Source organism: Psammomys obesus, unplaced genomic scaffold (genome assembly GCF_907164565.1).
Source record: "Psammomys obesus unplaced genomic scaffold, mPsaObe1.curated_primary_1811, whole genome shotgun sequence".
Taxonomy (NCBI): domain Eukaryota; kingdom Metazoa; phylum Chordata; class Mammalia; order Rodentia; family Muridae; genus Psammomys; species Psammomys obesus.
This window is the reverse complement of record NW_026596046.1, coordinates 13,868,573-13,892,788: the sequence shown is the minus strand read 5'-3', so window position 1 is coordinate 13,892,788 and position 24,216 is coordinate 13,868,573. Positions and strand designations below refer to the sequence as shown.

The window sequence follows — 24,216 nt, the reverse complement described above, 5'->3', positions numbered from 1 at the left end:
CTTTCTTCCAAACACAAGAATTTTGAGACTTAAAATGAAATGGAGACAAAATACAAGATGTTTGGAAACCACTTAATGTATGGAAATCATGTAATAAGAAGTGTTCCCTCAGAGATCAGCATTCCTAAAGTTCTAAGTTCTTCCAATTCTTTTTGTTGCTGTACACAGCTCACTTCAGGTTGTTCTTGCTAAATAAGCACAGATAAGCTGGATGGACGTACTGGATTTATACTTCCTACTGGTCTTTTTATTTCTTTAAGCAGCTTCGCCTTCTCAGGACTTTCATAACTATGTGGAACTGCTAGAATAATTAGGCTAACACATAAAGAGAAAATTTCCCATTTGAAACAGAATCAGATATTTGTTTAAAGTGCCGAAAACAAAGTTTGTTTGTTTGTTTTTAATTAATTTTCATTTAGAATTTCAAGGAAAGAGCTGAAAGCTCTGACTCTCCATTGTCTCCTCTTACCTCCGTGAAAACAAGATACTTGAGCTATGCTCTTACTATTGTGCGGCTGACTGAAGGGGACAGACTGGCCTGACTACAGAGTTCAGTCAGCTCTTGGCTATACCTACTATCATTCTTGGTTATTTATTATCCTCCATTCTCTTGCTTCTCCTCCAAAGTCATCAATGAACCAATCCCTCCACACACTAGAAAACACGGAAAAGTCTCTAAAACTCTGGTCAGGCGCCTACCAATGCGAGAACAGGTATTTACTGCTAACTTTGCAGGAACGGGAAGAGACCTGGTCTGAGTTCTAACTCTGTCCTTACTGCTTGCATGGTCGACCAAATGACATAGGTGCTCTGACACTGTCTCCTCTTTAAAATACAACAGTCACCTCATAAAGTTATTAGGATTATAGAAGAAAATTAGGGAACACAGCATACTGTGTAAGTGCTAGCATGCGTCAAAGATTAAAACTACAATACAAATCATTTCTGCCACTCTCTCCTGCATGTGTATATGCGCAAGTGTGCATGAACATGAACAGACACAAATACATCACAACTGTAAAAAAAAAAAAAAAATCCATATTCTCAACTCTATACTGACCAGAAAAACTATGGCTGGGCCTCAGCATAGCGTGTCTTCAAACATTTGCCTTTCTCTCCCGGTCAAAAAGTAAAAACACTTAATTCTAAGTAAGATACAGGCAATGTATGATCATATCCATAGATGTGGCATGAAAAATGACTGTCACCGGAAAGGTAAGTGACTACTGACCTAGCTCCTTCAGGTTTGTTGCCTGAATTCCCTTAATACAGCAAGGATGAACTATACAATAGCAGCAAAACCTCAAAATAGAATTTTGGAACACCAGAGGTACCTCATAATTCTATGTTCATTAAGATACGTTAAATTCATTCCTGATCTTCAAACTAATGCAAGATAACAAAAATGGTAGGAAATGAGTCCACAAACAGACTGGTGGGTCCCATGAACCAAAAAAGGAATGTACCACTGCTTAAGCAGTAAGATAAAACTCACATTTCCTTCTGTGGACAAAACAAAGAAAGACAGCTGAGAATTCCACCCCAGCTGCCAGATGCTCTGTATATCACATGGGGTCAGCAGTTAATCCAAACAGAGTTCTGTGAAGGGCTCCAAGGATATACAAGAGCCAACAGCTCTTTCTTGGTTTAAAAAGGAGTAAACACAGCCAGGGAGATAGGTCAGCACCTAAGGGTGTTTTCACTCAAGCCTGGAGACCTGTGCTGGATCCCAGTGGCCACATGTTAAGGGAGAGAACTGACTCCTGCCAAGTTGGCCTCTAACCTCCAAGGGCATGCTGTGGCACTTTTGCCCCCATATACAGATAAAATAAATAAATAAATAAATAAATAGATTTTAAGAAAGTGAACAAGAAAGCTGGAGAGATGGTTCAGCGGACTGCTTACAGAGGACCAGACTTCAGTGCCCAGCACCTATGCTGGACGTCAGGTGGCTCAGGTCTGCCTGTAACTCCAGGTCTAAGGGATCTGACACCTTTTTCTGGCTTTTTCAGGTGCCTGCGCGCACTTGACAAGAGTTACACAAACACGTAAGTAATTTTCTAAAAAAGTATTAACACTCTCATCTCAAATGGCAAAGCAAGTCTCAAAGAAGCAATGAAAAACTCCCATCTTCAAACAAACACATTGATAACTTGAAAATATAATCTTATCCCAATTTCTTCTTCCATAAAATGAGAAAGCAATTCCTAATTAATTGCTTTGTCAGACAAGTAGAACAAGATCACTAAGAAAGTACACACAGAATTCCAAGTAAATAACAGATAGAGGACAGCAGTTTGGCTAAAACTCACATTTATGCACTGTCAGTCTAAGCTCTCACTAACGACCCCACCCCAGAGGTCAAAACAAAATAACAATCTGTCACTTGCTCCAGATCACAAAATTCTCCTGTGTAGTTTCAGCTCCTGACTGATCTTCCCTTTGAGGACATAAATCTTAACCTCTTCTTTGGGTAATCTAACATTTATAACCATTCACACATGGGGCAAATCTCTTTCTTGAGAATGACTTGAAATTCCACTAGAGAATATTAACCAAAACTACTGTGCCTATTATGTGCACAGCACTAAGATCTAGAAGTACATGTGAAAATGGAAGCAATAAAAACAAGTTATAAGTATTACCCTAAACCCTTAAGAAGTATTCAACAGAGCAAATTAAAAAAAAACACATATACAAAAATGCATCTGAAGTGTTTGAAGTGGTCTGTACGGCATAGCAGAGACAAAAAGAGAGGCATGACGGATTCCACGGAAAGGTGAAGGATAAGGCAGAGCACCATAGAGACAAACAGCAGGAAATTAATCCCAACGGCTAAATGGTTTGGTGGTGGTAGTATGTGTGTTAGGGAGCAGGAGGAGGTGGTGGTGTTTCAAAGCAAGCAACAAACAGTGTATTTGAAACTGATTTATTACCTAGCATTCTACCAACTCAGCAGAGTACCTTCCAAGTTAAAATACAGCTTCCATTTATGCTGTATAGTTTCTACAGGCAGTCTACAGGCAAATTAAAAAAAAAAACAAAAAACTTTAACCTATAGAATCTTGTCAGTTCTATTTGAATCATGACCTATACTGCTTCCACTACAAAGCAGACGTGGCTATAATTACCCATGTCCACACAAACAACCTGTGAAAAATTCAAAATGACATACAAAATACTGCGAAACATGGTCACCATTACCACTGGCATAGCTGGTGCTATAATCAGGAGTCCACACCTTAACAGTGACTTTAAAATCTATTAACAATTTACCAGGAAGCTGGCCTCAAAAGAAGCTAGGTACTTGTCTGTTTGAAATAACATCCTACATAACCATTTCCTGTTTATGTTTGATGCACTGCTTTATCATGTTGGAAGCCATTAACCCAGGCAAACTGTTCCAATTTAATTCACCAAGGGCTTTTGAACTAACCTTTTGGTCCATTTGGTTCATGACTAGACTTTCATGAACACCAGGATTGCAAAATTCTGGTTAGTTTGCTGGCCTCAAGACCAGCAGTCTACATGTGTAGAGTGGTGTGTTCTAGAAGCCATCCTTCCTGAGGATTCCTATCATTTCTACCAGCATCTCCTGCTTCTGCCCGTCTGAGCTTCACTATGAGTGAAACACGTCTAGCCTTTGAACAGCTACTGGTTATACTACTTTACTATTCATGTTTTTGAGGCCCTGCCTCCCACTCAAAGATCCAGTCTTCTAATACCAGAACTCCCTTTCATATAACAAGTGATTCATAATAACCTATTTTGAATGAATTAGGCATACAGAACACTGTATTTCAATCTTCAGTGGCCAGCAAGATTCCTCTTCAAATACTAAATGAAAAATTTAACTTCCATCATTGTTATTTGAAAGCTAAGGAAACAGAGGCTATTATAAAATGTATCCTTTAAATAGTCACTGAAAAGCAACTTTGTTAGTTACAAAATGACAAGAAAATCTCACTTAAAATGTAAAGCTTAAAGTACTGGAAACTGATTAAAAAGTCCAACAGAAGGAAACAAGGTTTTCCTTTGTAAAAACCATGCTGTGGAGCAATGGTTGATTTCCTTCTATCTTCTGACACTAGTTACAAAGTACTGTTATTTAAATAGAGTTCTCAGATCTAGCTGGAGAGTGCACCAACCAATGAAATACTTAAGTAGACCTATCAGAAATATACCATTAAGACAGATAATCCACTGAAGAGGTCAGACCGCTGATGAGGACCATAGTAGGAACAAAATAGAACCTAACAATAAAGTGAGTCACAGATTATTTCAGTTCATACTGTGGAAACAAATTTCCCAGGAACAGGAGAGGGAGGGGAAGAAGTTGGGGGTGGGGGAAATCATTAACAAATTGATCCTCTTTCCTCCTGAGGCAACTGAGAACATTTAAGTACGGGTACCTTAACTTTTGTGGTTCTTCCCAATTTTGATTTATGCAAACTGCACTTAGGAATATTTGTTAAATGGTCAAAGATTTTTACAGGTTCCTCTCTTTGGACACAGCACCTGCATTAGTGTTATCAGATGAGGATCCAGTGTCATTTAAACTGAGATCTGTTCTAACTACCGTGAAAAAGCACATCAATCCAATGCACAAAGTGCAAATCGTTAGAAGGCTGGAAATAAGTCCAAATTGGGAAAAATACCCAATGTGGCAGCTCTAAGTCATTCTTTCTCAATGTCCAGGTGTAAATCAAATGGATCAGTTCTTCTGATTTCCCTTTTGCATATGGCTTCTGAGCCTATCTAAAATCTAAATACAAGTCCTCTGGGGTTGGTGGATCTTTTTGAATTCACACTTGCCAGGATGTAAAGTGGAACTATTAACCAAATCCTACATGCTCATTGTGAAGAGTATATTATGCAATGCATATTAACTACAAGCCATAATAACTTTCCCCAATTGAAAATGTCATTAAAAAAAAGAAAATGTCATTTTAAATAGTTTTTCTTTTCTTTGGAAAACAGACAATAACAGCTTGTGGATTAGCTAATAGAAACTGCTAAAATCACTATATATGGCTTTGTTTTGCACAACTTAAATAAGACAAGGCATCTTCTTTTCATACGGTATTTGTCAATTATATGGATGTTTCTGTCTCATCTCAGAAGCTCTTACATACAAAAATATTGGTACTAGGGGAAAAAGAGAGAGAAAGAATAACATAATAAACTGTATTTGTTAGGGCTCTGGAAATTTGTTTTGCATCTGAAATGGCGCTTCCCCCTGAAAATCTAATAAATAGGCATTTTATATCCCAAACATATGGTAGATAATGATTATAAACCTATGTATTTATTGCCTTGGAACCTGTCCTGGAAAAAAATTTCTCTCTCATGTGTGACTATATCATCAAATTTAAACAACTTTTAAAGGTATTTATTTGATTGGAGGGGTGCCTTTGTGTTTCCGCAAAGAGTTCATGTATTTAATAGAAACTCTCCCTGTGGCTCCACAGATGAAAAGTAAACAAACAGCTTTAGGGGCATAAATAGGCAATTTGCAACAGAAGAAAATGAGAAATACACCCCTACTTTCTCCTCCTTAACTGTGTTCTTCTGGTCATTTTATCAAATTGCTAACATCCAATATAAACCATCTGGGACAGTATTTGGCACAGCAGTCTCCTCTAGAGTTACAGCTAAAAATAGCATTAACCACAGTAAACTCACAGCCCACTGGAACACTTCAGAAACCAGTAAAGAACATTGTTCTAATACTGAAAAGGCATCTAGAAATGCAGTAGCTGCATTCTGAGAAACACCTTCATGTTTTTGGGCCTTGACCTCACTGGCTCAGGACTAAAAACTTATCACCCCTTTAAGGATAATAAAGTATTGGCTAATTACTTCCCTAAGATGGCTACTCAACTATGTCAAAAGTTACAAAACATGATTTAATGAGACTATTTCTACCACCTATTTCAAATAAAGATGGCAAACTATTCCACATTTCTACAGTTCATGAAGATTTCCTAATTCTTACTTGTTTGCTCCACCAAGAAAACTCAAGGCTCTATTCAAATACCTTCTCTCCTCCAGTCTTCCGATCACCACATTTCTCTTAGTCCATTTATACTAATTCTTACCCTGCAACTTCTCTTTGCATGTTGTCTTAAAACTAAATAAACCCATGTCTTAAATAAGCTAATTACCTGAAGAATCTGCCACCTGATCAGATCTGGCCACTGTAAAGCTATAAGCAATTCCTTCCATCTCTTTATTGCTGTTTGTTCACTCTTCTAGGAGACACAACTCAATTGCCAAAAATTCCTATGGCTCATGAAATTATTCCCCAGTCTTAGACTTTCTGAAAAAGTCCATTCCCATATGCAGAGTTAACTACAATTTACTTGGTGTAAATAACTAAACTGTATTTACACTCATATTCATCCTCCAACCTCCACATTTAAACTAATCCTTGACCCTATATGTACTGTTTCTTTGTACCTTAGGCCTAAAAGAAAAAAAAGATCTTTTCCTCCTCCTCCCAAACATCTAAAGCGATGACTTCCTTCTAAGCGGTTCATCTGGAGGAGAATTTATTTATTGTTGTTAGTGTCCACTTGCTAAATCAAGTAGTAGTTAGTGGTGGAACTAGCTGTTTTAGAAACAACAACCTTCTATGTGCTTGACTTTCTTTTGACCATGTGACAGCATCCCTTGCTCCTTACAGCTTGGGTAAGGCCCCACTTTCATTCTTTATAGCTAGAACACCAACATGCATATGCACTGTGTTCATAAAACATTGGCAAGCGCTGGGTATAATGGTGCACGCCTTTAATCCCAGTACTTGGGAGGAAGTGGCAGGGAATCTCTAAGGTCAAGGCCAGCCTGGTCCATAAAGGGACTTGCAGTCCTTTGTAAAATTTTATCTGTTTCTTCGTCTACTCTACGACCACTCATGGGTACCTACTGCATCCATATTAGGGATGGTTGTTACAGCTCAGATGGGAAAGACATTTGTTAAGAACCAGATGCAACTTCACCAACAGCACAGGCTCTAACAGCAACAATCAATAAATGGGACCTCATGAAATTGAAAAGCTTCTGTAAAGCAAAGGACACTGTCTAAAGCAAAAGGACAGCCTACAGATTGGAAAAGGATCTTCACCAACCCATATCTGACAGAGAGCTAATATCCAGAATATATAAAGAACTTAAGTTAAACATCAACACATTAAGTAATCCAATTAAAAAATGGGGTACAGAGCTAAACAGAGAATTCTCAATAGAAGAACATCAAGTGGCAGAGAAACACTTAAAGAAATGCTCAACATCCTTAGTCATCAGGGAAATACAAATCAAAATGACCCTGAGATTTCACCTCACACCCATCAGAATGGCTAAGATCAAAAACTCAAGTGACAACGCATGCTGGAGAGAATGTGGAGAAAAAGGGGAACCTTCCTCCATTGCTGGTGAGAATGTAAACTTGTACAACCACTTTGGAAATCAATCTGGCACTTTCTCTGACAATTAGTAATAGTGCTTCCTCAAGATCCAGCTATTTTCTTCTTCTTCTGATGTCCATCCTCTTTGCCTTTCAGGTGGGGATTGAACATTTTAGTTAGGGTCCTCTCTTTTGCTTAGTTTCTTTAGATGCACAGATTTCAGTGGGTTTGTCCTATGTTGTATGTCTATATGAGTGAGTATATACCGTGTGTGTCTTTTTGCTTCTGGGACAACTCACTCAGGATGATCCTTTCCAGGTCCCACCATTTACCTGCAAATTTCATGATTTCCTTATTTTTCATTGCTGAGTAATATTCCATTGTATAGATGTACCACAGTTTCTGCATCCATTCTTCAGTTGAGGGGCATCTGGGTTGTTTCCAGCTTCTGGCTATTACAAATAAAGCTGCTACAAACATGGTTGAGCAAATGTCCTTGTTGTGTACTTGAGCCTCTTTTGGATATATGCCTAGGAATGGTATGGCTGGATCTTGAGGAAGTGCTATTTCTAGTTGTCTGAGAAAGTGCCAGATTGATTTCCAGAGTGGTTGTACAAGTTTACATTCCCATCAGCAGTGGAGAAGGGTTCCCCTTTCTCCACAACCTCTCCAGCATGTGTTGTCACTTGAATTTTTGATCTTGGCCATTCTGATGGGTGTAAGGTGAAATCTCAGGGTTGTTTTGATTTGCATTTCCCTAATGACTAATGAGGTTGAGCATTTCTTTAAGTGCTTCTCTGCCATTCGATATTCCTCTATTGAGAATTCTCTGTTTAGCTCTGTTCCCCATTTTTTAAGTGGATTACTTGGTTTGCTGCTTTTCAGCTTCTTTAGTTCTTTATATATACTGGATATGAGTCCAGTATATATATGGATAAAGGGTTGGTGAAGATTCTTTAGAAGAAAACAGGAAACAACCTAGAAACCTGCCACAGAGGGCTTCTGAAAGCCTCTGCCCTGCAGACTATCAAAGCAGATGCTGAGCCTGATGGCCAACTGACGGGCAGAGTGAATGGAATTTTATGTAAGAAGTGGGAAATAGTAAGAGCTGGAGAGGACAGGAACTCCACAAGGAGAGCAACAGAACAAGAAAATTTGAACACAGGGAACTTCCCAGAGACTCATACGCCAACCAAGGAATATTCATGGAGATAACCTAGAACCCCTTCACAGATGTAGCCCATGGCAGGTCAGTGTCCAAGTGGGTTACCTAGTAATGGGAAGAGGGACTGCCTCTGACATAATCTGATTGGCCTGCTCTTTGATCACCTCCCCCTGAGGGGGGAGCAGCCTTACCAGGCCACAGAAGAGGACAATGCAGCCACTTTTGATGAGAACTGATAGACTAAGATCAGAAAGGAGAGGAGAACCTCCCCTATCAGTGGACTTGGGGAGGGGCATGCATGCAGAAAGAGGAGGGAGGGTGGGTTCGGGAAGGGAGGAGGGAGGGGTTTATGGGGGGATACAAAATGAATAAAGTGTAATTAATAAAAAAGAAAAAAAAAGATCCAGCTATACCACTCCTATGCATATATTCAAAAGATGCTCAAGTATACAATTAAGAGGAGGACCCTGGATAAAATGTTCAATCTTCATTCAGAAAGGCAAACGAGATGGACATCAGAAGAGGGAGAAAACAGGGAACAGGACAGAAGCCTATCACAGAGGGCCTCTGAAAGACTCTGCCCGGCAGGGTATCAAAACATATGCTGAGACTCATAGCCAAACTTTAGGCAGAGTGCAGAGAATCTTATGAAAGAACAGGAAGATAAAAAGACCTGGAGGGAAGAGGAGTTCCACAAGGAGAGCAACAGAACCAAAAAATAATCTGGGCACAGGAGTCTTTTGTGAAAGTGATATTCCAAACTAGGAACATGCATGGAGATAACCTAGAACCCTTGTACAGATGTAGCCCATGGCAGCTCAGTGTCCAAGAGGGTTCCCCAGTAACAGGAACAGGGGTTATCTCTGATATGAACACATGGGCTGCCTCTTTGATCACTTCTATCTGAGGGAAGAGCAGCCTTACCAGTCCACAGAGAAAGACAATGTAGCCAATCCTGATGAGACCTGATAGAATAGGGTCAGATGGAAGGGGACGACGACCTCCCCTATCACTGGACTGGGAAGGTGCATAGGAGAAGAAGAGGGAGGGAGGGTGGAATTGAAAGGGGATACGGGAGGGGGCTATAGCTGAGAAACAGTGAATAAACTGTAATTAATAAAATTAAAATTTTTAAAAATGAGGCAATTAAAAAAAGAAGAACCAAATGCAAGAAGCTGGAGAGATAGCTCAGCAGTTAAGAGCACATGCTGCTCTTCCAGAGAATGGGTTTGGCTCCTAGTACCCATGTGGTAACTCTGTGACTCTAGTTTATGTAAATCTAACACCTTTTCTGGCCTCTGTGAGCACCAGACATACAAGTGCTGCATATTCATACACACAGGTAACCCATACACATAAAAATTAAGAAAATAAAAAAAAGAACCTGCTTTATCCACAAAGGTGAAGATGATGTTCTGTTCAAACCTCAAGTAATGTGTCATTTACAATGAGCTCTTCACCGACACTAGAATTAGCTGTCTTTTTACTGTGGTGACCAAACACCTGAAAAGAAACAACTTGAGGGTGGAAGAATTTACTCTAGCTCAAAGTATAAGGAGACAAAGTCCACTGTGATAGGCAAAGCATGGCAGCAAGTAACTCCACAGCAGAAAAGCTTACTCTCATCTTAACAGACCATGCCATGCAGACACTGGGGCCTACAATGAGGCTGGAGTAGACTACCTTTAAGGCCTGCACACCAATGACCCACCTCCCCCAGCTCAGCTCCACACTATAGAAGTTCCATAATTTCTCTGAACAGACCACCAACTCGGATCACATGTTCAAACACATGAACCTGTGACAGACATTTCACATTTAAGCTAGAATAAGCCATATCTGGAGATACACCTTACAGAGAATAAGGCTTTCCATTTCAGAAAAAGCCAATATACAAAAGGTGCTTCTAAGTAAGAGACAACATTAGATGGAGAAAATGAGCAACTTATCATATCATCTTATGATTCCTTATTTACTTCCTTAACTAAGAGACCAAAGTTAATTCTCCAAAAATCACACATGAATTAATAAAGGCAGCAGGAAGTGGTGGCACACACCTTTCATCCCAGTACAGGAGAGGCAAAAGAAAACATATATCCCCAAGTTCCAGGCCACCCTGGTCTACATAGCAAATTCAGGCCAGCCACTACCTCAAAACAACAACAAAAAGGGAATAACATTAACAAAAAGAAGGGCATTATTTATCTAGAAGAAAAACATTACAAAAATCAATACTGCTACAAAAACAAATGGCTATGTTTTTCATAAATCTCAATATGAAAATATTTTTTCTTGACTAAGAGACTAATGAGCTATAACTAATAGCTATTTAATACTATAATGAAATCCTGAGCTGGGAGGAAAGAGCTACAAAAAGTTTGCAGTCAAGAAATTTGGATATGGACTTAGATTATTTAAGAGCACTGAACTGATGTTATAATTTCTGTTTTTTGTTCACTGTACTAGATTATGAAAGAATACCTTAGTGATGAGAAAATATATGCTGAAATATATATATAAGGAAGAGAGTCAATTTTCATATGGCTCAAAATATACATAATGCAAATGATAAACAGATGACACTAAAAGTGATGGATAGGTTCTATCACTGCTATTTGTATGCTTCAACTTAGCTCAAATAAAATAAGAAGTTTTAAATAAAATAGAAGAGTAAATTGAGCTAGTTAAAAGACAAAATTTTATTTATGCAAGTGTAAGATTTGTATAGTTTATAGAACAGCTTATATAGTTTATAATGTAGCTTCATAATGACTTGGAATATAGAAGAAAGAAAATGGATTTGAATCAATTTCTCGAAAAAGTGATTTTAAAGAAAGGAAGAAAAGTGTTTTAAAAAGAAAGAAACAAAAAAATGCCACCCTGACCGTTTACTAAATGAACCATCGTGAACTCGTGTTTTCTAACACGTGTTTTTCCCACTGTGCTGTGAGAACTTAACGACATGGGTATGTCATGCCTTTTAAACTGTTAAGTACTGCCTGAATAAGCCTTTTATTGTTATTACCATTTTAAAGGTTTTATTATCTAGAAAAATTAACAATGGCACAAATGTGTGTGAGTGGTATTCAAAGAAATAAGAGAGTGAAACGACTATCCAAAAATTCTATCAACCACCAGCTAGTTAGTTTCACAAATTTTGGAAATTTTTTTTTTTTTACTTTTTTGTTTCAGTTATTAATGACTTTTTTGTTGCTTTGACAAAAATACATGACAGAAGAAACTTAAAAGATTTATTTCAAGTCATGGTTTAAGAAGAAATATAGTCCATAATGGTAGCAGGGCCATGTGGGAGTGGCCAGTTTTGTCTAGTCAGGAGAAAGAAATGCTTGCTGGTCATGCTTTCTCCTTTTTATTCAGCCTAGGACCAACCCTAAGGGTGGACCCTTCCTCCTTAGTTAAACATCTCACAGACACACCTAGAGGCTTATCCCCTAAATCCTGTCACACTGACAGTCAAGATTAACCACCTTAAGAGATTTCAGGAAACTGAAAGCTAGAGTCTGAGAAGTGGCTGTCCCCAGGGACGAGCATACCAAGTGCTTAATTAAGCAGTGCCAAATGGTCAGCCCAGAAAACATAAACAAGTAGCATTATGTGGGCTGAAAGGTTGTATTTAGAATATATATATATATATTCATATACACATATGCATGCAGTAACGGTCAGTGAAAAAAAGAGCCCGTGAATTTGAAAGAGAGCAGGGAGGAGTGTATAGGAAGGCTTGGAGAGAAGAAGAAATATTGCAATTAATCTTAAAAAAGAGAGACCAACCATCATACCCTCCAAAGTAATTCAGATATGAAAGAACTTTTCCAAAAGCAGAATCTTGACTGCACTGTCCTAAGTTAAAAGACAGCCTCATCTGCAAAACCATCCATCCTCAGCTCAAAAGTATCTACGTACAACTGTAACATTGATCTAAATGGCTAGAAAGACGAACTATTTTTTCTCAAACTGCCTAAATACATATGCTTAAACTGCCTAAATGTCTTCCCAAGGCCAGCATGTGCTCATTAGGATAAGCCACAGCATCCCAAGAGACTCCAAGCTGTTACAGGGTTAGCTTTTAAAGTATGTGAAGACAGGTACTGTTCTTCCCTGTGAGGGATGGTGGGTGCAGGGAGATTACCTAAGGTCTGTGGTCACCTACAAATCTAGCTTCCCCCTTGTTCCTTAAGTTTCTAACCTCATCCACAGGAGATCATGTGCTTATAAGCCCACGTGCTCACTTTACCCACGCATTGCTGCTGTTCCTCTGTGATATCAAGCTAGAGTAAAAGTTTTGGTTTCTTTAAAAACTCAGTTATGCTATGTAGACATGTTTTTGTTTTAACCCCAAGTGTGGGATATGGGACTGCCTTAGTTTGTCCATAGCTGATAACAGCCTGGTGGGGCTCAAAGTGGGTCGTGGTCTTTGTCACTAGTTATTGAAATTCTGAGGACTCTGGGAGAATATAAATATCAGAACCCAGAGAGAGAAAGGGGCTTCGAGGAGGTGGATGGAGGAGGCTGTCTGTCCATCCCACTGCATTTGCTGTTTCCTGATGCTAGACTGCTAGATAGTCTGATGACTGAGACTGGTATTTTTCCAAAGAACCTGACAACCCTAACCTGCCAAAACTAAGTCTAAAGAGCTCTCCATCCCTGTCCCCTTCTAACCGTATCTCCTACCTAGGGAGGTAGAGGCTTAAGGAACCGCAGATAAAGTAATATTTAGAAACCAGCTCCTACACCAAGACAGTTTCACATGGAGTTTCTACACTGGTTCCTTTGAAGATTATGCTCTCCCCTCGACTACCCAAGTCTCTGCTTCTGCGACAAGACCCTTATTGGCCTTCTCTGCCATCCAACCCAAGCCGCTGGGCAGGTACCATCATATCCTCTGAGTTTATTTAGTTTCATAAACCATTTTTCTTCTTTAAAATGTCCTCTGCATCAGTTGTGTTCCCCTCCTTACTGTAATACAGGTGCCAAGAGACCTCCTACTGGTCCATGGCTAAAACCCCAGCTTCAGGAACAAGTGCTGCGACAAACAAGACACCTGAATTAAAGAATGAATTTCTCCAGCACCAGTCTAATTTTCACTTTTAATCCTGATGTGTGACTGAAATTTATTATCCCAGGAATAAAATGCTAAAGAATCGAACACTGATCTGTAGGTATGCCCAAACTTTTGAACAATTGTTATACAACATTGTCACCTATACAATTTATGCCTGAAAATTATGCAATCAAAATTTTCAAATTCCTGGTTTTGTGTTGAGAAGCATCCATCAATATGGTGGGGCTCAACAGCCATCGAATGGGTATATCTGGACCCACTCATTGTCCAGTGGAACACATGGGTCTATTGTTGAATATGCCCAAAAGCCTTCTGAAACTATTCTTCTCCTGATTCAACTTTGTCTTCATACTGGACTGTCCCCTATTCTAATGCCATCTACTTTTTTATCTTCTCAAAGAGCTCATCTACTTTCAGTCAAAAATACCAATATTTCAGTAATGATACAAACTATCTCCATTTCAATTTCTTTGCCCTAGAGGTCCAAGCTCACCATCTCATAGGATAACTATGTGTCATATGTATTTAAAGAACAAGTGTATTACCTCCTGGCCCCTCTACTGCTTACAATTGCATCAGCTGTCACACTCAAATTTTCAACCCACGTCAATCATTCGTTATTCTTTCACTTCTCATTTTAAATAAAACATTTGGTTCTGTTATTCTTTTAAAACACTGCTTACATCTACCACTGTCTCTAGTTTTCACTCTTAGTATACTCTCAAGATCATCATACACAAAACTTTTCATAATTTTAATCACCTCCACTAGGTAGAACCTACAGGCATCTTGTAATCCACCTGGCAACAATTAATACTTTTGTGGAGACATGAGAAATGCATCTGCTAGTGATATAATTCACTTTCCTCCTAACATGAAGGCTGTACTCACACATGAATAATAGGTAAGGAGAGAAAAACACACACACTGAGCAACTGGTCTTCTAAGTTACAACCCAGTGACTCCACATCCACCGAGAACATTTCCTCCAAGAAATAATTATGCATTAAAGCAGTCTCATCTAAACTACTTCACAATACAAGCATCTGAATCGTGCAGAACGCTTATCTTGAGGCAGGGTCTCACTCTGTAACGCAGGCTGGCCTCAAACAAATGGTATTCCTTTTGCTTCAGCCTCATAATTGCTGGAATCATAGGTGTGTACCTCTATACATTTTTTTAAACTACTGAAAATTATTTAATATGAAACTCCACCAAAAGACTGAGTGAAATAATTATTTGTAGTCCAGTCTGTTTATCTTAACTTAGAGATAAAGTTCTCAAGATTTGTTTTTCTTCTTTCAAAGCAGTTTTCTCTCCTCTGCTCATAACACCCCAGAAGACATCAAATATGTAATTTATAAGACTTCAACATAATCTTTGATCTTTTGCTCAGTAATTCTTTTTCTAGGTGCAGAGAACTGACTCCCTGGCTAACACACTGCCATATAGCACCTACTTTTCTTAATTCAGTTCACTGAGAATGGAATATACTTTTACTCTTTTTAAAAAGACACAGCAAACTGTGCCATTAACAATGACTGCTGACATACATATTTGTAAGTTGAAGATTAAGGGATTCTTCTGTAGAGCCTGTTCAATTCCTTTACATATGTAATCATATATTATATGCTTACTTTATTAAGAAGATTCCTTCAAAATTTCTTGTAGTCAGACATGGTGGCACATGCCTTTAATCTCAACACTCAGGAGGCAGAGCTAGGTGGACCTCTGTGAGTTTGAGGCCAGCCTGGTCTACAAAGCAAGTTCAGGACAGCCAGGGCTATACAAAGAAACCCTGTCTCAAAAACAAACAAACAACAACAACAACAACAAAAAAACTCTTACATTTCTAAAGGAGTTTTACTTTTTGCTTATTATTGCTGCTATTCAGTCTATCTCTGTGTGTGTGTGTGTGTGTGTATGTGTGTAAAAACCAGAAATCAAAGTCTGCTATCTTCCCTATCACTACTTTTTTTTTTTTTTCCCCCGGTGGAGACAGTCTCTCAATGAAATCAAAGTCTGCTATCTTCCCTATCACTACTTTTTTTTTTTTTCCCCAGTGGAGACAGTCTCTCAATGACCCTGGACTTCACTGATTGGTCAGAAAGCTCTCAGGATCTTTCTGTCTTCACCTCCCAGGCATACCAGGCTTTTTACCTAGGTCCCCATATTTGACCTAACTGAGCCATCTCCCCTGCCCCCAGAATGAAGCTTTTTCAAATTTAACATGTTTATGATGCTTTCTGACTCATCTAGAAAACAGCTTCAAATCACAGCTATGTCACTTTATCACATTCAGACCTCGTTTCCTTAAGTCAGGATAAAATGGGTGAAGCAGATAATTCTCAAGTGCTTATTTACTCTATAAATATTCTACATTTGGTACAGTCCACGATAGTAAGATAAGAACGATTTTCGCCTCATCTCTTTGCCACTACTTTCTCTTCCACAATTATCAATCACAAAAACAAAAACTAAAATTTATACATACAATGGACAGAGGAAAGAAAGTCCCACTATGTAGTCTTGGCTATCCTGAAGTTCTCTAGGTAAACAAAGATGGCCTTGAACTTCCAGAACTGACATGGCAACTCACAACCACCATAACTGCAGTTCCTGGAGATCCAAATCCAACAACCCCTGCTAGTCTCCAAAGGCTCAAGGCATGCATGTGGCACACAAACATGTAAGTAAATATTCGCACACAGAAGTAAAATCTTCTTAAAAAGCAAAATGGCAACGAACAGAACTGTAATCTTTGCATATCACAAACCTGACAAGGAAATGTTTTTAAAACATACAAATAATCTATTTACAACTCACTGACACATATAACCCAATATTTAGATGGCAAAAGGTCTGAATAGATATTTTCCCCAGATATGCAGTCACCCAGCCAATAGATACTCACTGCCTCCCACTGTTCCAACATCTGTCCTTTGTCCTAAACAACCTGTGGAGACTTCTGAAACAACTACATGGCCCTTGTTTTCAAGGTGACTCAAATCCTACTACAGGGCAACTTCTTCCAGTCTCCAACCACTGCAAAACAAGGCCCAAGGGCTTCTTATAGTACTGCCTGGCTCCTCAACCACAGACACCCTTTTCCCACCCCAAAGGAGTCAATTCATTTCTACAGCAACAAAGGAAAACAAATAAACAAACAAACAAACAAAAAACCACTATCTAGAATTTACCTCATTCAGCCTGGATTTATTCATTTAGCCATTTCACCTTACAATGGCCTTATTTTAGGGAAATGATATGCCCCTTTAGCCAGGGTCCTGAGATAAGTAGTTTTTAGCCAATGACAGGGTGTCACATAGTTGCAGTGTAGAGCGCCTCAAATGGCAGTTGAAGACCTCCATCCTGTTTTTACAGAAAAAGTTTTACTCCAGGCATAAAACTGCATTTTTACTCCAGGCAAAAATAAGATGTCAAGTAGCACCTGCACGGCAACTGATTTCATATGTGCACCCTATCACACTGACAAGATGACCTCAAAGAGTAAAATACTATTCTGTTAAAATACTATACTATTCTCACTTCAGTTCCATGCATATTTAGAAACTTTGCTTATTAAAGCAAAGTTAATTTCAAAAGTGTATTATTATATCATTTAAACTGTGTGTAGATGTGCAAAACTTTCATTCATTTCTATGAGATTTCAAGTTAATTATAATAAGTAAACAAATACAGATAAGTACAAAATTAAAATAAAGCACATTATTTACTTACATATAATGGAGCTTGTTGTGGACTAAGTTTCATGACCCAGGACACTGAAATAAAAAGATGAAATAGATGAGAATAAAATCAAAATTTATCAACCAAAATATTAAAAAAAAAAAAAAAAAAAAAAAGCACCTAAAAGTTTAAATGTCATCATGGCTCTGTGACCATAACCCCAAGTCTGAGTGATGTACACTGGACTTTCCTTAGAGATTTAATTGCAGAATACTTATATTCTAGTCTTTAAAAATAAGGGTTAAAAGCTTTACAATAAAACATCAGCTAAACTTCCACATGACAACCTAAGCTCATGAAATAATGCTTACTGGTGCAGGTCCCCAAAACCCCACTAGGAACTTTGGGGTAAAAGTAGGTAACAGAAGACCACTAAAGCTCTCACACTTTCTGCCTTTCCCTCAAAAAGGAGGGCCTACAGTTTGCCTTTAACAGCTAAAATTAACGGCCAAATTCCCAGATCATTTCTGTAACTGAATTCTCACAAAAAAAAAAAAAAAAAAAAAAAAGACACACTGATATAGAAGGGTTAAAACTCATGAGGACTGAATCCTAGACAAAAAAAAAAATGACAAGTGACTGAGCAATGCTGAGAGCAGGAAAAACAGCCCTCCCCAGGGAAGAGCACACCAATTAGTAATCCAACACCAAATAGTCCTGAAAACACATAAATCTATTCATACAAGTAACATACAAATTTAGCAAGTTAGAAATACACACATACAACAATAATTAAAGAAAACAAGGACATGAATTTGAGAAAGAGCAAGAGGTGTACACAGGAGGTGTTGGAGGAAGAAAGGGGAAGGGGAGAATGACATACCATAATTGTAACTACAAAGAAAAATAGAAAAATATTTTAAAAGATGCAAAAAAATAATAGCATACTCTTTAAAGTTTGGCTTGGTAGCCAGGTGTGATGGTGCACGCCTTTAATTCCAGCACTCAGGAGGCAAAGGCAGGCAGGCAGATCTCTGTGTTTTAGGCCAGCCTGGTCTACAAAGAGAGTCCAGAACAGCCAAGGCTACACAGAGAAACCCTGGGGGTGGGGGGGAGGAAGAAGAAGAAAAAGAAGAAAAGGAGGAGGAAGAAGTGGTGGCGGTGGCGGTGGTGGTGGTGGTGGTACTAGAACATCAGAAGAGAGGTCCTTCACCAAATACCCAGAACTCAAATACAGACTGATCTGACTTCACCAAAGTCAGAGGAAGCCAAAGTAACTTCACTAAAACTTCACCTGAAGCCTTTTTACTCACAATAGATAAATGAAGGCGCGTGCTAACCAGCAACATCAGCGGTACGGAAATGTCACTTACGATGAAAAACAGTATGTAAACTGCCACCATGAATCCTGAAGGATTTCAAAACCCCAAACAGCATCAAATTACAGGTTGTCAGTAGTCAGATGTTTGGAAAAAAGGACATTTTCTTGCTCAGAAATAATCTAAACACACTTCTCATAATAAATACCCTCATACACCTCCCAAAGATCCAGCTTGTATGCGTGTGAGCATGTGCATGCGTGTGATCGGTACTCAACCCCAAAGCAGCTAATAGACACTGACGGTGGGGGGAGTTCCATTCTTAGCTCCTAGAAGTAAATCCTTTCCAAACAGTTCCAGTCCACAGATAGGCTCTCTAGTCTTCCTCACACATTCTCTAGTCAACTCCCCAGAATGCTACTGTTCCCAGGGATTGGGATACTCTTTTTCTTTGCCTGTCATCATTAACTTTGTACTGAGAGATACTAAAATCACTGAAAACCAAAACCAGAAATGTATCAGCAAAGTATATTTCAAGCCATCATACTCAAATAGTAAACACAGATAAAAGAGAAAAGTCAGGGGCCAGAAAGGTGGCTCAGTGAGTAAGAACACACTTGCTCCTCTTCCAGAGGGCCAGGGTTCAGTTCTCAGCACCTACATCCACTGCTTAAAACTGCCTGTAACTCCAGCTTCAGAGGACCCAATGCCCTCTTGTGGCCTCTTTGGGCAATGCACCCAAATGCACAAAAATCCACACACAAACAAAGCTAAAATAAATAAATAAAAGTAATCTTTTAAAAAAGAAACGCAGATGGGCTTGATTACTTTTTCAGTGTATTAAATATCCATTCAACTTTGAATTGCTGTTCTTTTAATCATTTATTTTCAGATCCTGTTCAGACTTGCCTGGAATGAAGAATTGGAAGAAAATATGAATTTAATGAGTCAATGTGCCCTGACTAATTTCTGAAGTGGTTCTGTCATTACACATATACATACATACATACATACATACATACATACATACATACATACATACATACATATGTAACTGAGATACATGTATTAATACTTCATCACTCCTAAGCATTGGAAACACCATTGGTGAAAAGCAGTGTGACTCACCAGCCATTTTATGCTTCATAATTTGCTAAGAAAAATTAAACTGCTGGTTTCAACACCAACTTCTCTAAGTGGCTGCCACCATACTGACTGAGAGCACTGGTGAAACTCAAATAATGTAAGGTGGGCTGATGATATCAGAATAATGTAGAATTATAAACTCATCTATACACACTACAAAACCAGTCCCCCACACACTGCTCCAACATGAGGATTAAAGAGGGATGACAAAGTGTCTGCCCTCCCACACTTTTCAAAGAGTCAGATCACTGTTATATTGGCAACACAGAACACCAAAAAAAAAAAAAAAAAAAAAAAAAAAAATCCATCTGTCAAAAAGAATCAAAGTAATGACCAGAAGGCCCCAGGAATGCGCTGGTAAACTGGATGACATTTAGGCTTCTTAAATGCTGACACACAGGAAGAGAACTTTCACAGTGCTTTATATTTGATCTTTTATTCCCTCTCCACAGAGAATATTATTTTCCCCATTGCAATGATTTAAAGACTAAATTATTTAACACGAAGGGAACAAGCTCAAATCTGTTGGATACCAACAGGGGTTTTCTCCCCAAGTCACCAACTGGGGGTCTTTGTCAACAAGATTTGCTAAAGCCTTCTGCAAAGGAAAGTTACTGAAATGCATATTAATAACATATAATAATCTATCAAGTAATATTAAAAAAGAAAGCATTACAATGTCTTCCTTAGTCAGTAAGCTGAACCAAATCACAAACTCAAATGAGTTGGTTTCAGATAACAGCCAATACAGAGAAGTAAAAACAGTAAAAGCTATCTAACATTTGAACTAAAAAGAGACAGTGTTATGAAGTATGCTTACCAAACCTACAACTTGGTGTAAAACTAGCTAGTGCTCAAATGAGTCATAATTCTGATGGGTGTCAAACAAGCAGAATGACAGTAACTGAGTGCTTTTGTTCTAATGTGGAAAGAACACAAATTTCATGTTTTACTGTTGAATAAAAGTGTCATATTCGGGCTGGAGAGATGGCTCAGAGGTTAAGAACACTGGCTGTTCTTCCCAAGGTCCTGAGTTCAGTTCCCAGCAACCACATGGTGGCTCACAACCATTTATACTGAGATCTAGTGCCTTCTTCTGGTGTGGAGGCAGAATAATGTATAAATAATAAATAAATAAATCTAAAAAAAAAGTGTCATATTCACCTTATGTCAAGACAAGACTCACCCAATTTTAATCCAACTCTCTCAGTCATATAAATTAATGTTCCCCTATACTTTGCTGTAAACTACCACCAGTCTTTTCTTCATAGGGTACAGTGCAGACAGCATGATTAAACTGCTACAGTTAGGTATACGATGTTTACAAAAATAACCAATAATAAACTTTTTGAAATTATTGCCTACAAATGGGTATGTAGAAATTCAGATGAATTTGGGCATGTTCGGTGTGGTAGAAATTTAATCACTATAGAAAATATCACAGAAACTGAAGCATGAAATTCTATGGCTATATGACTTATCTGAGGGAAAAGGGGAACAGGAAACAATGTGGCTGCATAAATGAGTGAGAAACCTTAAAGGCTACCAAAAAAAAAAATAAATAAAGATTACAACTAAACAGCTAGTGTCCACAAACTGTGTAAAGACCAGACTGCAAATATTTCAAGTTTTGTGGGTCATGTCTTTAATACAATGTGTAACTTAACAGATACAGCTGCATTTAAAGAAGCTTTAATTATGGGGGAAAAAAAAAAAAAAACAGCAGAACCATTCATCAAGTCAGAGTGTAATAACCCTTAGAGACACCTGTTTGCAGGCACAAGCAGCAGTGTGTACCACCTGAGAGGCTGCTCAAAGATGCTATCAGCTAAAATCTGTGGTGATACAGGAAAGGCAAAAGGAGGTGACACATAATATTCTCAACAAAATTGTCCCAAATTCTCCTGAAGCAAACTGCTTATCTGAATCTTAGTCTCTTTAACTATAGGAAGAGCATGTAATTCTTGCATGTACTTCAAGATTGGTGGAAAAACTAAAATGCAGAAAACAGGTACAGATCCTAAGGGACATTACCATATACGACCAGAAGCCACTGTCTCATCTTCTTGCAGTTTCTTGGTCTCACAGAAAAACCATAAAATACTAAATGGAAACTTTCAAGTACCCAAAGATACCTTTCTGACAACATTTTAAAATGGACTGGTATGTAAGTTAAATTCTAAAATAACACAGAAACCATAGAGGAAAAAAATCTGTACACTGGTTCTAGTTCTCACTGTAACAAAATACCTGCCAAGAAGAAACTGTAATGTGGAAAGTTCTATTTGGGGTCAATTTGTGGGGATATGGTCCATCACGGCGGGGAAGGCAGAGCAGCAGATGCATCCAATAGCTGATCACACGTGCAGTCAGGAGGCAGAAAAGAGGTGAGTGCTAGTGCTCAGGTGGCTCCCTGCTTCCCCGGTGCCTTTCAAAGTCAGGCACGGAGGTGCACTGCCACACTTGTAATGAGCTTCCCTCCCTCGGCTAAACATCTCTGCAGACGTCCTCAAACACACACTTAGAGGCACGTCTCCCTAGATATTTCAAGTTGACAACGTAGAGCAGACATCATAGTAAATCATAACAAGAGTATGAATCCCTGGGGATTATAGGGAATTTTCCTCCCTAAGCTTTCTTACCTATAATTATTCAAAAAAATCTAGATATTAATTTTGTAGTTTTTTCAGCACATAACTGGACTGCAAATATGTAAAAAGACAGTTTATAAGTGTTTACAGCTGAAAGAAAAACAAAACAAAAACAATGACAATCTTTACTAATAGTCTTTACAAATAATAAAAAATGAGAATGTGTGTACATATACATATACATTATATATATATATATATATATATGTTAACATCAATAGACTACTCTAAGCCTATAAAAAAGCATTCCTGAAAGTGGGGAGAGGCATTTCACAGGCCTGACGTTATTACCGGGTAATTTCACTGTAAACTTTCTAGTACCTATAAACTTGGTGATCTCAGCTCTCTTACTAGAGACCAGCTGTCTAGGTCTAAAAAAACCTGCTAACTTCCGGGTAGTGGTGGCTCAGTCTTTAATTCCAGCACTTGGGAGGCAGAGGCAGATGGATCTCTGAGTTCGAAGCCAGCCTGGTCTACAGAGTGAGTTTCAGGACAGCCAAGACTACACAGAGAAACCAAAACAAAATATATATTATATATAGAGAGAGAATACACACACACACACACACACACACACACACACACACACATATATATATGTAAAACTCAAAACCTGGAGCTTCAATTGACATAGTATTAAAAACAAAATACCCTCCCTATAAGTTCCAAGTCATAGCAGGGAAGGAGAGCAATTAAGAATGCATACAAGTATATACAGAGAATTTCTACTGCCAGAGTTTCTCCATTACAGAATATGCTTCAAATAAATTTTCCTGGCCAAAGACTCTACTAAACACTAAGCTATAATCATTTCTTAGAAACCAAAAGCATTTGTGGTGGAAGCAAGCATGGAAAGGAAAGCGTAAACATGCTCAGGATTCTGGTAAAGGGATAAATGTTCAGCTCTTGCTCAAAGAAAACACCATGATCCAATGAATCTTTCTCACATTCCTAGGAACACGGGCTGGTTGCTATTAACGTGTACTGGCTGGAAGATAGGAAGGCTAGAACAGGATATTCTAAGTCAAAAGGAAAAGAGAGTATATAGAGTAAATGGGGTTTTCCTGTTAAAGACACCAACTGACTGTGTGTTTCCCTCTGTCTGCCCTTATCTGTCTCTGCTTCTCTCTCTCTCTCTCTCTCTCTCTCTCTCTCTCACATACACACACACACACACACACACACACACACACACACGCACGCACGCGCAGGGTGGTAGTGGAGTGTAGCAGGACCCATGAATGGTGTGCTTGCTTCTGTTTACAAGTACATTAACTACTAAGTGGGCAGCTGCAAGCAGGGATTCTTGAACCTTATTTCAAGATCAGCAGTTTAAAGTTTTGTTAAATAACATATTCTTTCATTCTATCAAGAATCAAAATCAAGAGGCACATCTGGTATCTGGTACTGTCTCTGCTCTGGAATCATGGCCACACACTTTGGGAAATAATCAAACTCAACAGCATGGATACAATTCCCTGCTAACTTGGTGTTTAGCCTTGCTCTGTCCAAATATCACTATTACATGACACAGTACTTATTTATTAATCTTCAAGGAAGGGGGAAAGAAAGCCCTAATCAAAATGAGCAAGTAGCTCCCATAAGCCATAAAAGGTAGATAGGATATGAAAACAATGAAGACTCTAAAGTAGAATAATACTCAACAATGAAGCAAATAAATCCACATAAATTAAAACACAAACAAACATACCAGAAATACTTTCACTTATTTATTTTTTGCCAATGCTGACAGAAT

General features: G+C 38.5%; 1 protein-coding gene across 7 annotated transcripts in view; it reads right to left on the bottom strand.

The window, feature by feature from the left end:
- The window catches only part of Akap13 (A-kinase anchoring protein 13), a 279,187-nt gene that overhangs the window by 203,207 nt on the left and 51,764 nt on the right, over positions 1-24,216 (bottom strand). For all 7 annotated transcript variants that reach the window (XM_055623428.1, XM_055623430.1, XM_055623429.1 and 4 more), the window contains exon 2: positions 17,396-17,439. In XM_055623428.1, coding sequence (XP_055479403.1) covers positions 17,396-17,428 — 33 coding nt within the window. In that variant the 5' untranslated portion in view covers positions 17,429-17,439. The remainder of the gene's footprint in view (positions 1-17,395; positions 17,440-24,216) is intronic.